At 37.8% G+C, this 15,543-nt stretch overlaps 2 protein-coding genes across 4 annotated transcripts in view; one reads left to right on the top strand and one right to left on the bottom strand.

Annotated features, from left to right (window-relative positions):
* Nucleotides 1-12,711, top strand: part of LOC124605379 (chitooligosaccharidolytic beta-N-acetylglucosaminidase) — a 223,903-nt gene extending 211,192 nt beyond the window's left edge. For all 3 annotated transcript variants that reach the window (XM_047137017.1, XM_047137016.1, XM_047137015.1), the window contains exons 5-7: nucleotides 204-491; nucleotides 2,851-3,185; nucleotides 11,712-12,711. In XM_047137017.1, coding sequence (XP_046992973.1) covers nucleotides 204-491; nucleotides 2,851-3,185; nucleotides 11,712-12,090 — 1,002 coding nt within the window. In that variant the 3' untranslated portion in view covers nucleotides 12,091-12,711. The remainder of the gene's footprint in view (nucleotides 1-203; nucleotides 492-2,850; nucleotides 3,186-11,711) is intronic.
* Nucleotides 12,712-12,990: 279 nt separating this feature from the next.
* The window catches only part of LOC124607050 (glutamate receptor ionotropic, delta-1-like), a 64,370-nt gene continuing 61,817 nt past the window's right edge, over nucleotides 12,991-15,543 (bottom strand). Inside the window, exon 4 of the mRNA XM_047139225.1 lies at nucleotides 12,991-15,037. Coding sequence (XP_046995181.1) covers nucleotides 14,963-15,037 — 75 coding nt within the window. The 3' untranslated portion in view covers nucleotides 12,991-14,962. The remainder of the gene's footprint in view (nucleotides 15,038-15,543) is intronic.

Here is a 15,543-nt window from a genome sequence, read left to right as displayed (position 1 = left end):
GGAAAAGATGGCCATTTATAGTGATAATGGAGGTATTGAGCAGTAGACATGCACACAAATAAAAATATGACCATTCTATGTCAGCTTATGAATTTGATATTACATGTACTACAACTAATTTGAATTGTTAATTATTTGTTACTCAATAGCAATTTAAGTGGTATTACTAAAAATAAGTAAACATTTTTTTGTTTTCTTGATAGGTGTATACTCCTGATGACATAAAATCAGTTGTGGAATATGCCAGAGTGCGAGGGGTTCGCATTATACCAGAGTTTGATGCTCCTGCACATGTGGGTGAAGGATGGCAGTGGGTGGGAGATAATGCCACAGTATGCTTCAAAGCTGATCCATGGTCTCAGTATTGTGTGGAACCTCCATGTGGTCAACTGAATCCCACTAGTGAAAAAATGTATCAAGTACTTGCTGGTATCTATAAGGACATGTTAAATGTTTTTGACTCTGATGTCTTTCACATGGGAGGAGATGAGGTGAGTAAAAATGAGCTGTGAATTTAAACTCATAAATTTATAATATAATAAACTAACTTGACCCAAGGAAGAATTATAGTTCTATGAAACTAAGTCACAGTATTGGTTAACTGTTGTCAGTTTCTCCAGGGTCAAATGTTGTGATGTAGGCACATTGTCATGAAAAGCAAAACAGCTCTGAGAAGAGGTTTTTCAATAAGCTGTTACAGTTAAGCCTCCACATCCAGCAATAAAGATGCAACTTTTATTTGGTTCACTTTAACAATTTTGACAGTTTAAACTGTCATCTTTAGAAGTGAAATAGGTTCGAATCATTAGTAAGTCAGCATCAAAATAAAAATCAGATGGTGGTGTCTTTTGCTACAGATTCAGTGTTCTATTGTTTCTGTAACAAAGGACACCACCATCCAATTCTTATTTTGACATTGCCTAACTCATGATTTGAAGCAATTTTGCTTCGGAAGATGACGGTTTAAACTGGCAAAATTGCTAAAGTGAACCAAATAGAGGTTTCCTTGTGCAGCTGATGACCGACTTTTTACCCTTATTGAAATATTCTGCAGCTGCTGAACTACAGCTATGAACAAAATCAGAATTTTTTGACTAACAGTAACTTATTAGTTAGTTAGCATGGACAGAGGGTGTATAGTGGCAACACACATGAATGTAACAACCTCGGTTACTGTTTCACCACACATGCCACCTGGATTCTTCTCCCAACACCAGTGTCCCAGAACTCCATAAATGAGAACAGGCATTACATGTCCTTGGTTCTCACTGCCCACCTGGCTTTAGCCTATGTCAGTTTCTTCAGTCTCAGTATTCCTTCTAAGTAGCTATATCTTTTTTCAGCCCCTTTTAGTTTTCTACATTTTTATTTTCTGGCTTGTCTATTTCCTATTCCCCCACCTCTAACATATATTTCTGCTCTTACTAACTCTTGCACTTTTTTTGTCAGTAATCTCTGTCTGCTTATTACCCTATCTTCCACCTTTTAAGCTCTCAGGTTTTCAGATCTTGTCCTGTGGAGACCCCAACAATTAGTCTTTCCTTCTCATCCCATGTGGTAAGTCTCCCCTGACCCATGGCTCTGGGTGACTTTCACATAGCTTTCCCCATTTTCTAAACCTCAGCAGTTCTTTTTCTTTATCCCTTTCCCTTCCCCTTCAATCCTTCTGTTAGTTGGAGCCATGGGCTCAAAAAGCTTACATATTTCCTTCACTTTCGTATGTGGTTACTTCTGCTGCCATTTGGTGAATAGATCTTTTTTATCTATCCAGTTATATTTTCAAAAACTGATTATTTTCCTTAATATAGGAGCAGACAGTATTCTCCCATCCAGAAGGAGCAACGAGTATATTGTTTCAGCTCAATCAATGGCTAAAAAATAGTCATAATACAATCCCCCCGCATCTGTAAATTACTCATTCCTAAATTACTCATTCCTAAATTACTCATTCCTAAATTACTCATTCCTAAATTACTCATTCCTAAATTACTCATTGCTAAATTACTCATTGCTAAATTACTCATTGCTAAATTACTCATTGCTAAATTACTCATTCCTAAATTACTCATTGCTAAATTACTCATTCCTAAATTACTCATTGCTAAATTACTCATTCCCCTCTCCCTATGGGTAATAGTTTGTTTTCCTAGTGATTTTTTCCCCCATTGTTTGATTTTTCAGGTGCTTCAACAACTAAAATCATAATTGAACTGAAAAGGTTTCTTTGCTATATACTCATTCGGTGGCTTTGTAACATATTTCTAGACTGTATATCTATACCTACATTTATACTCTGCAAACCACCTGAGGTGCATGGCAGAGGGTACGTCCCATGATATCAGTTATTAGTGTGTCGTCCTATTCCATTCACATATAGGGTGCAGAAATAATGCTTGTCTGAATGCCTCTGTGCATGCAGAAACTATTCTAACTTTATCCACATGATCCCTATGTGAGTGCTACGTGGGATATTGTGGTATATTCCTTAAGTAATCATTTAAAGCCGGTTCTTGAAACTTTGTTAACAGACTTTCTTGGGATAGTTTGTCTATCTTCAATAGTCTTCCAGTTCAGTGCCTTCAGTATTTTTGTGACATGCCTCCATGAATCAAGCAAACCTGTATTTGGCCCCCACATTTGAGCAATATTCTATATGTTACATATATTGCTGGTTTATTACTAAAGTCCTTCCAAACACCCAGATTTAAATTGTTTACAAATATGTAATATACAAAGAGCATTTTCACATGCAGTGCATACATGATGTAAAGTTTTGATAAAATTCCACATGATTTTGCATTTGTGCGATGCAAAATAATCCCTACACTCATTACCATTTTATTTTCTTAGGTCAATATGAACTGTTGGAACACATCTGAAGTGATAACAGATTGGATGGATGCAAATGGCATACCTCGCACAGAGGAAGGCCTTCACGAATTGTGGGACAGATTCCAGAGCCGAGCATACTCTTTGTTGGCAGAGGCAAATGGAAAGAAGGAGCTACCCGTTATACTGTGGACTAGCACTCTCACAGATGTGGCTCATGTTGACAAATATCTTGACAACAAACGTTACATTATACAAATCTGGACTCGTGGCACAGATCTGGTAATACCAGAACTTATCAGGAAAGGATTTAGAGTAATTTTCTCCAACTATGATGCTTTGTATTTTGATTGTGGGTAAGTGTTATTTTATTCATACCCATTTTTAAGTAAAAATTGTTTTGCGACCTCAAACTAATTAGTGTTGAAATGTCAATACATCAAAACAATGTTGCATATCTTTGATACTGTGATAAATACAGCCTAATTTTCCTACAGGTTTATTAGGTTACTCTATTGTTTGATATTGTATTACATGACTGTGGTAATATCACTCATATTACATTGGAAATTTTGATTTCATGGAACTAATGTACACATCAGTTTAACATCGTGTGTTTGGTTAAAAAGTCGCAACTAAAATGTTCTTACAAATTGAGCAGATTTAAAGTTAAGATCAGATATCTTTCTGCGCTTATGTCCTTTATTTTACCCCTTTCCAGCAAATTTTTGTACTCACAGCATTCTCGCCAGCCCTTACTTATACACACAATATGGAAACACATCAGACCTTGTCTGATATTGGAGCTGTAATGGAAAATTGTAGGATTAAAATATGTACACAACTAAGCTATAACTACAATGTTTGAAGTCATCCTAACTCAGGACGATTTTTCTTTATTTCTCCAAGAAAATATTGATTCTGGTGTGAAATAAGGGTTTAACAATGATTTTTTGGTACTTTCATGTCCTTATTTGAAAGGTGTGTTCCAAGAATAGCTAATAAAAATCAGTCATTCCAAGGAACAACAGCCAATAGATGCCACCTGCTATCAGAGTATTGAGGCAAACTCTAAAACATCTGTCAAATAAAAAATTACAAAAAAATACACACTTCGCAGACTACGTTAAGACTTATAATAACTGTAGTTTTCAAGTAATACACAGAACTGATACAAGTAACACAGATACAGCTTTACTCATATACCTCTGAATAATAATGGAAATAAGTCTCTCATGACTCCACACATGACAAGACAAAAGAATCATACAGAAGGTGCAACATTAGTGATACACAGAACAACTGATGTGAATGATACAAACAAAAAGAACATAGTGAGAGTGAGTCAGCACTGCTCTGAATGTACTATGTAGCTGTAAGTCACCAGTAAATGGTACACTAGAGACCATGTTGTATGCAAGCTTCCTACAGGAGGCCTCTAATGGCTGGTCTGTGCTGATACAGTGAGCAGTTCATTTAAGTACACATGCATGATGACCCTACACTTGGCGCAGCCTGCTGCTATGGACTTGAGGCTGGAGCAAGACTGGCACCCGGTGACAGGAAGCTGGAACCACAGGGTGCCACACATGGAAGAGACACCCAATGAGATGGGGGTGCCTCCACGGCAGGCGATGACAGGCTCGAGGGGGAGAGTTGAGGGACAGGCTGTGGTGACAGGCACCGCACTCATATACTAGTAGCTTCTGGCAGTGAGTGGGAGCACAACTTATCAAATTGGTGTGCCGCCAGCCTGTTGGCCATACGGACAGCATGAAGATGGCATCCTCTGTGGCAGAAAATAGTGGCTGGTTTCCATTTGTGCCAGCGACAAAACCCTCACACCCATACCAGCGATCCTGGCATGAAGGGGTTGGACTAACCCAACTTTGGCAGGTGTGGCACAGGCCACAGAAGGTGGAGGAGCATGTGTGGCTGCTGGTTGTAAAGAAACTCAGCCAGGCTCCACTCCCCCATAGGCGTGGAGTGATACGTGCTCAGCAAACAGAGAAGGGCATCGTCTGATGAAGATTCCATAACAAACTTTTTCATTTGGGCCTCAAAAGCACGCACTAGTTGTTCCACCTCACTATTTGATTGAGGATGGAATGGTGTGGTTGTAACATGATGAATGCTGTGATGGTAACAAAATAGCTGAAAGGTGTGAGAAACGAACTGGGGCCCATTATTGGAAACTAAGGTACAGACCAACCCCTCAATAGAAAAAACCCTCAAGAGCATACAAACTGTGACCTGGGCGATAGGAATGTCTGCTCTGGGAGAGAGATCTTCTGTGGACAACAGCAAAACACCATGAAAACGTAGCGATACTGTAAGGAAAAATAGTTGACGGGAAGGTCCAAAGCCTGACCTGGCAGTTCATCTGGCCAGCCCTGTTTAAAAAACAGAACCCCCCGGCAGAGACCTGTGTCAGTGGCAATGGCACATGCTATGCATGAGTCCATAATTGGGAAACCATCAATTGCAACCTGTGTTTCAGTGTCAAGATGGAAGTAAAGCAATTCTTCAGGATCAAAGTTCGGATCAGGACCCACAGGAAGGTGGATGAGGCATCCACACTGGAATGTTTAGATGTAGGTCAAAAAATGTATTTCATAATTGTAGCAAGACAAGAACACTGCCCAGCATTGTACACAGTGTGCTGCCTTGTTAGGCAAGAAAATGTGAGTGTTAAACAACGAAACCAAAGGTAAATTCTTGTGCAACAAGGCATGCAACAGGTGGGCTGAAGTGGCCATCCCTGGCAGGAATTTATGGTAGTAGGCTATCTTCTCTCAGAAGGCCTGGAGCTCCTTCATGGTCAAGAGCTGAGGCATAGACATAACAGCAAAGATGTGGTCTGTCAGAGGGGAATCCCATCCTGCGAGACCTTGAATCCCAAATAAACAACAGAAGGTTGGAAAAACTGACATTTTGCGAGGTTACACCATAAGACAGAAGACACATTGCACATATTTTTCAAGTGATCAGCTGTGGAGGAGCCTGTGACATCATCATCATCCAGTTAATTAATGCAACCCAGGACAGGGATAGTGAGTTGCTCAAAATATCATTGGAAAACAACAGGGGTGATAGCCACACCAAAAGAAAGGCACAAGTATTGATACAGACCAACCAAACCAGAAGTCACTGGGACTGTTCACCCACAGGTACACTCACACACACTTCACACAAATCAATTTTGGAGAAGTACTGTCCACCCAGTATTTTTCCCAACATTTCCTCCTGGCTTGGGAGAGAATGTGTATCCATGATAAACTGCATGTTGACAGTAGTACTGAAGTCACCACAGACGTATCGTTTCCCCAATGGCTTCCGAACTACAACAAGCAGAGATGACCATTCACAAGTTATAACAGGTTGCATCACCTCTGTCCAGTTCTGCTTTCACTTGCTCTTTCAGAGTGACAGGAATAGGACATGCGTCACAAGAAAAAGGCCCGGCCATGGATTTCTAAGAAATATGAGCAGAAACATTTGTAGCAATCACTATACCCTCTAAAACAAGTCCAAAAACCCCTTATACAGTGTTTCCAATTGAGAATATGATACTTGATCAGACACAATGTGAACTGCATCAGTGAAATATGCCTGAAATGTGTCCATCCCAAACAAGTTCTCATCACCATAAGAAATGTAATGGAGCAAACCATTGACTTGTAAAAGGCAGATATCATTAACTGCCCCAATAGCTGTGACTGGTGTCAATGGCAGCAAGTCTAAACTCGCTTAGCTTTCAGAATTCAATTACATCACCACAGCACCTGTGTTGGCCTGCTGCCAGAGCACATGGTGTAAAACAGTTAACTCAATAAACAACTTGGGAGAAGTCACAAGCATTGGAGTCGCACAGCCTACATCCATGTACATATCCTGAGCAACTTTTGGTAAATGATATACGGAGGTGATGTAGCCTTTCTTCTGGCAAGCATTACAAGCAGCCCAGTGCTTAGGACACACTGAATATTCACTCTGGACAAAATGGAAATGACAAGACTGAAATAGAGAATGCTGATGCTGGTACTGTGGCGGTTGTGGCTGCTTGGGCCAGCCTCAGCCAGCCTTGGTGTGCCCAGCACTGGGCCCAAGTGTTTACCATTGCCGCTGTTGCTTCCTCATGCAAGCTATCTGTTGTCCTAGTGAGCACATCTTGTGACACTATTCCCACATTGCCCCATGCTTCAGTTTGGTCAACCACTGCCTCAGAAACTTTGAAATATTGTGCTATTTGCAAAACTTCTGCACCTTCTAGTGCACTTCCTTGTCTGGATCTAAACAGATAATTGTATTGCACACCATAGTGTCTGCATAAGAGTCATCACAGTATCAGTAACGAACTGACACTTATGGCTAAGGCTGTGAGTTTGACTGCTCAGGCCCTCTATGACTGGTTTGATTTCTTGTGGCACTGGTAGAATTCAACTCGTGCTGCTGTGACATGCATTCATTTGTGATGATAGTTGGACAATAGACTGCACACGCCATCAAAAGTAAGAGCTGCTGGTTCTTGTAAAGGGACAAGCTGACACAGTATTTGATACAACTTAGGTGGAATCCATGGGAGAATAAGGCTTTGCACAAATTAGAGTCTGTCACACCGAAAGCCAAAAAATTCTGTCAGAGCCTTTTTTCATATGCTTCCCAATCCTCGACTGAATTGTCATGAGGAGGAAAAGTGGGTGGAGAGACCAGAGGAACAGTACCCTGTCTATTAATGGAAGTTGACAAAGTGTTCACTGCTGAAGTAAGCTGTTCAATCAGGGCCAGTAGCATGGCATCCATAATGTCTAAACTTGATGAAACCGCACTTAAAGATAGTATATGTGGAAACTGCTCCAAATTCATTGTCGATCATGTAATAACCAAGTAATACATGAGACCGATCCAAGTAACACAAATATGGCTTTATTCATAAACTTCTGAACAATAATGGAAATAAGCCTCTTGTGACTCCACATGTAACAAGACAAACAAATCATACAGAAGGTGCAACATAAGTGATAGACAAAACAATTGATGTTAGTGGTACAAACTAAAAGAACATAGTGGGAGTGAGTCAGCACTGCTCTGTCCACTTATAGGCACGAGTCACCAGCAGAGAGCATGCCGGAGACTGAGCTGTGTGCATGCTTCCTGCAGGTGGCTTCGAGTGGCTTGCCTGCACTGATACAGTTGGTGGTTTATTTAAGTACACATGTGCGACAAACATACACTAGGTGCACTCACTCACGTGCACTAGTAACCAGATACGGCAAAAATATTTATAGGAGTGTGATTAACAAAGCTAAATCAATGCACAATGATAAAGTAATTTTAGGGTCAGCAAACACATCAAAAGCAATATGAAACGTAGTAAAAAAAGGAACAAACAAAAATATTAAAATTCAACATGGCATTGTTTTAAACAATGATCACGGTGTATTAGTCAGAAATCTTACTCTAGCAAATTACGTAAATGACTGCTTCGTAAGTACTCCAGTTAACCTGTGTAAAAATTGCCTTAGGAACAGAGGAACCTCTGTTCTGAGCGAAAAAAGTGTCAGTTCAATATTGTTATGCCCCACAAATAAATCAGAAGCTCTAAGAATAATAAAAAGAATGAGGAATAAAATTTCTTCAGGGACTGACAAAGTACCTGGTTCACTCGTAATAAAATGTGCTAGTGTCATATCGAAACTACTCTCACACATCATAAATATATCATTATTGGAAGAAGTGTTTCCTCAAAGAACAAAAATGTCAAAAATACAATATTGTTATATGTATTTTCAAAAGTAATGGAGACAGTTGTGAAACATAACATTACAAATTTCCTTGAAAAATTCAATGTCTCATCTGTACACCAACATGGTTTTCACTAAGGATTGAGCACAGAATCAGCTATTACCCATTTCATTGAAAATATCATAATGGGGCTAGACACACACAACAGTACAATAGGAATAAATTTGGAATTATTGAAGGGATTTGGTACTGTCCAACATGATATCTCGCTAGACGAACTAGAAGCTATTGGTATATGAGGAGTTGAGAAAAAATGATTTCAGTCTTATCTCCATCATAGAAGACACGTAGTAGGAACTACCTCAGCCAACATTAAAAACCAAAGCATTAAAACTCCCTGGCAGATTAAAACTGTGTGCCACACCTGAGACTCGAACTCAGGACCTTTGCCTTTTGCAGGCAAGTGCTCTACCATCTGAGCTACCCAAGCATGACTCATGACCCGTCCTCACAACCACAATTCTGCCAGTACCTAATCTCCTACATTCCAAACTTCACAGAAGCTCTTCTGCGAAGTTAGTTCACAAAAAGATCGACAACCAACTAAAAATCATGTGTTTTCTTATACATTGCAGTAAAGGCAACAAAATGAGGCAGAATCTCACACATTGACATCATCACATGGGAATGACATAACACACACAAAACGCACTTGAAAATGGGAATCATTTCCTGAAACGCATCGTGGGAAAAATTAAATAAAGAAAATCATGACTGCTGGCAGACGAGTTATTCATAAACAAAGCTATTGTTTTCACAGTTGCAGGCTTTCAGAACCATTTATAATGGATCAAATCAGAAGTTTTAGGGGATTAATGGTATAGCCAACCAATGGATAATGTTGTAGCTAACCAAAAGAATACAGAGAGTTTTACTTAGTGATTCAACCAATATAGTCAGTGAACATAATTCTAACTGAGGAGAAATCATGTATGGCTCAATCTAAGTTCCACTATTGTTCCTCATACATGTAAACAATCTTCCATCTAATATACAACAAGCAGAGTTAGTTCTTTTTGAAGATGACACTGGTACTGTAATCAGTCCAAGCTACAAGTAGAAACAGAAGAAATGGAAAACAAAGTTATTAAAAGTATCATTGACTGGTTTTCTCCAAATGGTCTCTCACCCTCAGTTTTAAAGAGACTCAACATATTCCGTTTCATACATCTAGGGGCACTACACCAATGGTAAATGTAGTACATAGTGAGGAAATAATAAATAGGGTGGAAACTTCAAAATTCTTAAGTGTCCACATTGATTAGGATTTAAACTGGAAAAAGCACATATTGGAACACCTATAAAATAACTTAGTTCAGCCACATTTTCACTTACAACTATTGCAAATCTTGGGGCAGGACAAATCACTAAGTTGACATATTTTCATTGAATGCCACATGGAAGAATTTTCTGGGGTAGCTCTCTTTCTTAAAGATAATTCCTCGTTCTGCAAAAATGTGCTGTAAGAATATTACGTGGTTCTCACCCACAATTATCTTGTAGACATCTATTTAATGAGTTGGGAATTCTGACTACTCCTTCACGTTGTATTCATTACCTCATGAAGTTTGTTCTAAATAATCCACTACAGTTCAAAAAGAACAATGATGTACATAATTACAATACCAGAAGGAAAAATAAAATCCATTACTCCAAATTAAGTTTGTCTTTAGCACAAAATGATGTGTACAATGCTGCAATAAAATTTTTGATCACTCACCCTGTGATATAAAATGTCTGACAGACAGCAAAGTAAAATTTGAAAATAAACTGAGAAATTTTCTCCTTGACAACTCCTTCTACTCTGTAAAAGAATTTCTATTACTGTAATGTGTAAAAGGTGGAGGGTAGGAGTTACTAACTCACATCCCTATCTTTTTTTCTTTTTAGAAGAAAAAAAAGCCTTTGAAATATTCATACTGTAACCATATGTACAAATTAATTTGCAATGTGAATGTAAAATGTCCCACTCCCTATCATTATGATCTATTGTGCAAAATGATACATGAAAAGTATAACTAACAAACTAACTGAAAGTAACATGGAGGTTGGGAAAAGATGCAGCAATAATGCCATGCAAGTAGAGGAAATGAGTAACTGGAGAAGATCATTAGTTTATACAATTAAGTATGTGGAAATAAGACACAGGTTCATTGATTTTTTTCCAATAATACTTTGTGTTTTCATTTGGAAATTTGCAGAACAATAAATGACAAGAAGCAAGGCAGTATCTGAAAGCATAAGTGTTGTAAAGATACGAAGAAGCATCGGTACTTCTTTTATGTGTCAGATGTTTGAGTTGCACATTTTGTGATTAACATTTTGTCACTGCCTTCAGCACAACTAAATTTTAAGTCAGTATACAAACATGTTAACACTATCCAAAAAGCAAAGTTTAACTAAGACAGTCCTCCAATATAATTACACCTGAGCAGTAACTAATAGAGATAGAAGGCTGTGTTTCTGTGAAAATATTTTCAGACAAGTTGAAAATATAAAGACGAAATGGAAAGTGAGGGAAAAAATGATGGGTGCAGTCAGTAAAGAAATTATTAAAATAAAAACCAAACACACACAATTTAGACTATGGCTGAAAATTGATTTGTAGAATGAGAAAACACTCTCTCTCTCTCTCTCTCTCTCTCTCTCTCTCTCTCTCTCTCTCTCTCTCTCTTATATAACAAGAAATATGCTGGGATATGATGAACAGCTAAAACTAAAAATTCATATAAACAGCTGAGCAATATCAGAAACATAAACTAATGAAATTGTGAGGCTGAAGCTGGTGAAAAGTGTAACTAAAGACTCACAAGAACTTTCCCATTATTATTTCATCTGCAATAAGGTGGCACGCAGCAGTAAAGTGTAGTATGCAGCAGTGGACACAAGTAATATGAACATTACCATAGGCTTTGGTTCAGATTCTGCTTCTTGGCCATTGCATGTTTGAAAATGACTTTGTATTTATAATTGTATACATGGCATAATATGTTTTTGAATGATTTGTATACTCTATTCACAGTGTTCTGTTTTCATAAATATTATGTTATGTATGAACATAATGCATTTATTTACAGATTTGGAGCATGGATTGGATCTGGCAACAACTGGTGTTCACCATATATTGGGTGGCAGAAAGTATATGACAACAATGTGTGGGACCTGTTATCAGCATTTGGTATAGATGTTGGAGAGGGTTCAGAAGCACGGAAGTTGGTGCTTGGCAGTGAAGCTGCACTGTGGTCCGAGCAGGCTGATGAGTTTGCACTTGATGGTCGTTTCTGGCCCCGTGCTGCTGCCCTTGCTGAACGTTTATGGACTGATCCTGTAGAAGGCTGGATGTCAGCTGAACACAGATTCCTGATTCAGAGGCAGAGGCTTGTTGATGAGGGCATTGCTGCAGATACCATAGAGCCTGAGTGGTGTCTACAGAATCAGGGTCACTGCTATGCATAAGGGATACATGACACAATGTGTTTGTGTATGAACAAGTAATACTGAATGATCCAAGACTGTAAGAAATATCATGAAAATATAGAAATTGACAATAGTTTTTTGAATGATACAGCTTAGTTTAAGGAGCAAACTGAGGAGGCTGTGTAATAGATATAACTGGTTTTATGATGACTGACACTATATTGAACTGCATTTTCTGTATGTGTGATTGCTGCACCAATATTTCTAATAATTATATGAAATGATTCTTAGATTGTACAGTACAGAATACAATCATAAATAAAAAATTATTACAATTTTTTTTAAGGTTTAATGATCTTTAAATCAATGCCTATGCATAAATTATGAACAGCAACCAACCACATGGCCACAGATAAGAATGATAGTGTACCTAAGAACCCAGAGTGATTTTGTGATCTGTTACCTATGTGTGATCAACATTATTCATTGATTTGTGGGTAAACGGTTGACTTTTCCAATTTTTATTTGTAGTTTACACTTTGGAGTTCAGCTGTTATATTAAATCAAACTATGACCAGTGTGTACAGTGTGTTTTGAATAAGACTGTCATCATTGTGAATATTTGACTGTTACCTAGAAAATAAAGAAATTTTTTACAGATGAATGCATTTTCATTTAGAGAAATTTGAAAGTGTTGGTTGCACAGAAGAGTATAAAAATGATTCACCCCACATCATAGTGAAAGACTTTATTTATCATCCAAGTAACAAGCAAATATCAAAAAAAAATTACCTTTGTACCAGAAAATCTAAAAAGAATGATGAAATGGGTCTTAAACATGACATGTTGCAGTTACATCAGTTTCACGTATTTATTACAACACTAAAATATTAATTTACATTAGCGGGTACCATATAAGTAAAAGAAATAAAATAATGAATTCATAATTATTTTATCAAGACATTCTACTAATTAATCATGAGATTGTACACAAAGAAGTTGGTACCTCTTCAGCACATAAACTGAGCTTCTCAGAGTGTGAAACTTATATTCCAGATTTATGTCTTCTGCAACAAATGAGAAGCAGCAGCCTCAGTACCATGTTTCTGATGCTAATTTCTAAATCTACATATGCTGTTCTCAAGCCACTGGATATTGTATGGACGGAGGTTCAAGGATGAAGTTGTAGGAATGAAATGTTGCTGTTACGAATATGGAACAATGGAAAATGACTATCCATATGCCCTTATATGCTATGATGTCTTATATTACCGCAGAATCTACATAACGTTTACAAAGGAAACAGCAGCATTATTCCACAGAATTTAACACAGGCTCTTTACATTTAGCCCACAGTTTCAAGAAGCATATGTTGCCTTTTTTTCAAAACTACCTATCCTTGAGGGTCCCAATTATATCAATATGCTGCATTGACTTTTGATAAATAAAGCAGTGCATATCAGAATTCATTACATGCCTGTTGTCATGTCTGATTGATAAGGACTTAAATGATACAAGCAGTACTCTAAAACTCATCACACTGACATCTTGCATGTAGTTTCCTTTAAAGTTGCACCACATTTTCGATGAGCCTCTACCAATTGCCTTCCCTGATTTTGATTTAACATCTTTGTCCTCCAAAATTTTTGAACACTGTGTGCCACTACTACTGTAATCCAATACCACAGAGTGTTTTTCCTTGTTGTATGAGTTAAAGTAGTTTACCTTACAAGAAAAGGAACAATGAAGGGAAAAAAACAGGAAAAATGAGTTAATTCCACATGTACTTGGCCACACATGTGGTTAAATCAAGTATGTAGTGCACCTCTCAACCACTCTGCACCTTATTTGAGTTGCCTATATCTAACAGCCCCTTCTTTTCCTTCTGTGGCTGCTGTTCACTACCTTTGAGAGGCCATTACTCCAGAAGAGGTAAGACCAACCAGCCAGATTTGCCAATGAAATGCTATTCCTTGAACTTGTTTGTTCAAAGTATTGGACCAGTCTTTTAGCTATCCATCTTGTACAACTGTTCCCACACTACATCAGACCTAAACACGGCTCACTAGCTACAATTAGGTGTCAACTTGGTTACAACCTTCCTTCCTGTTGTTTTTGGATAGTAGTCAACTATTCGACCAAAACAAATCATAATTTATAATCATCCTTAGTCATGGCTACCTGATGGCTGTTCACTTCTACACAGAAGCACATATGAAACTATATTATGCACTTTCAGAAACTTAAGTACAGCGATTACTTTAAATGTCAGTACTGATTACTAGTACCTACTGCTCAAGAACCTGTGCTCAGTTACTGGTAAGAAGTAGGACCTTACGGTTCAGTGTTGAATAGTCTGGGCTACTGCCTATGTTTTGCCTACTCTATCTGGCGAAAGTTATTATTATTACTCTCATTTTTACATGGCACTGATATAAAGATAATGGTTTAAATAACAAGTTACTACTAAATCAACTATGTTCTCCAAGACTGTGATGAACTATTCTGCAGGTGTGCACTGTAACTGCCTTCAGCAGTTGCCAACAGAGAGGAGGAGGCAGTTTTTGGTCCTGTACATTCTTCTGTATGTTTTAGGACAACACAACAGTGACTGACATTACTACAGAGATGATGGGTACAAACTTCTGTTTCCACATGGCTTTCACCTCAGCTGCCAAGTCCATATATTTGATCATCTTCTCACAGCAGATGTTTTGCATCTTATGGGTTGGGTACATTGATGTCTATAAGGAAGGTAGTGGTGGTGTTCATTATCATCTCTGTTGTCATTACAGTGTCATGGGTTATTCCTGACCCAGTACTGAATTATGTATAATAGTAGTGGCAGCAGATGTGTAGAAGTAGTAGTAAAATCTTGTCAGTCTCTTGCTTCAAATATTTCATTACATCTTTAAAATCTCAGTTTCAGGTTTCTATTTGTCATCTGGAGGAACAGTCTATACTTTGCAGGATTTGTTGATGATCTCTGTAAAACAGAAAATTTCAGGGTTCAGTTAGTCTGTTACATTAATTCCTCTTGCAAAGACATAGCATTTTTAGTAAGGAAGTAGGGGAAGAAAGGAGCAGGATAATAAACAAGATAACAAAATTTATAATGATCTTTTATTTTAATAAGTCCTAAACTAAAAATGCATAACAAGGCAGCTGATAATCTCAAGTTCATGTTGGGGGTGACTTCTGGAAATATATTTTATTAAATACTCATCTTCAGTTGAAGCTCATTTTTATGTCCATGTTTGGGTGCAAATAAATTTATTTTTGGATAGATTTTGCAATAGCAAACACAATTTTTTCTTATTTTCAACCCAAACATGTTTCATTGAAGTTGCTGCATTATCAATAGTTTTTAGTTGTTTTATATTAAATAACAGGAAAAATTTATTGTCACCTTTTAATTAAAATATTCACTAATTTGAAAAACTTGCCTGGACAGCCATTCATGTTACCTGCTGCTGCTGCGATATGTGCACT

Source organism: Schistocerca americana, chromosome 3 (assembly GCF_021461395.2).
Source record: "Schistocerca americana isolate TAMUIC-IGC-003095 chromosome 3, iqSchAmer2.1, whole genome shotgun sequence".
Classification (NCBI taxonomy): domain Eukaryota; kingdom Metazoa; phylum Arthropoda; class Insecta; order Orthoptera; family Acrididae; genus Schistocerca; species Schistocerca americana.
Note: the sequence above shows the minus strand (reverse complement) of the source record. Positions and strands in the feature narration are given on the sequence as shown.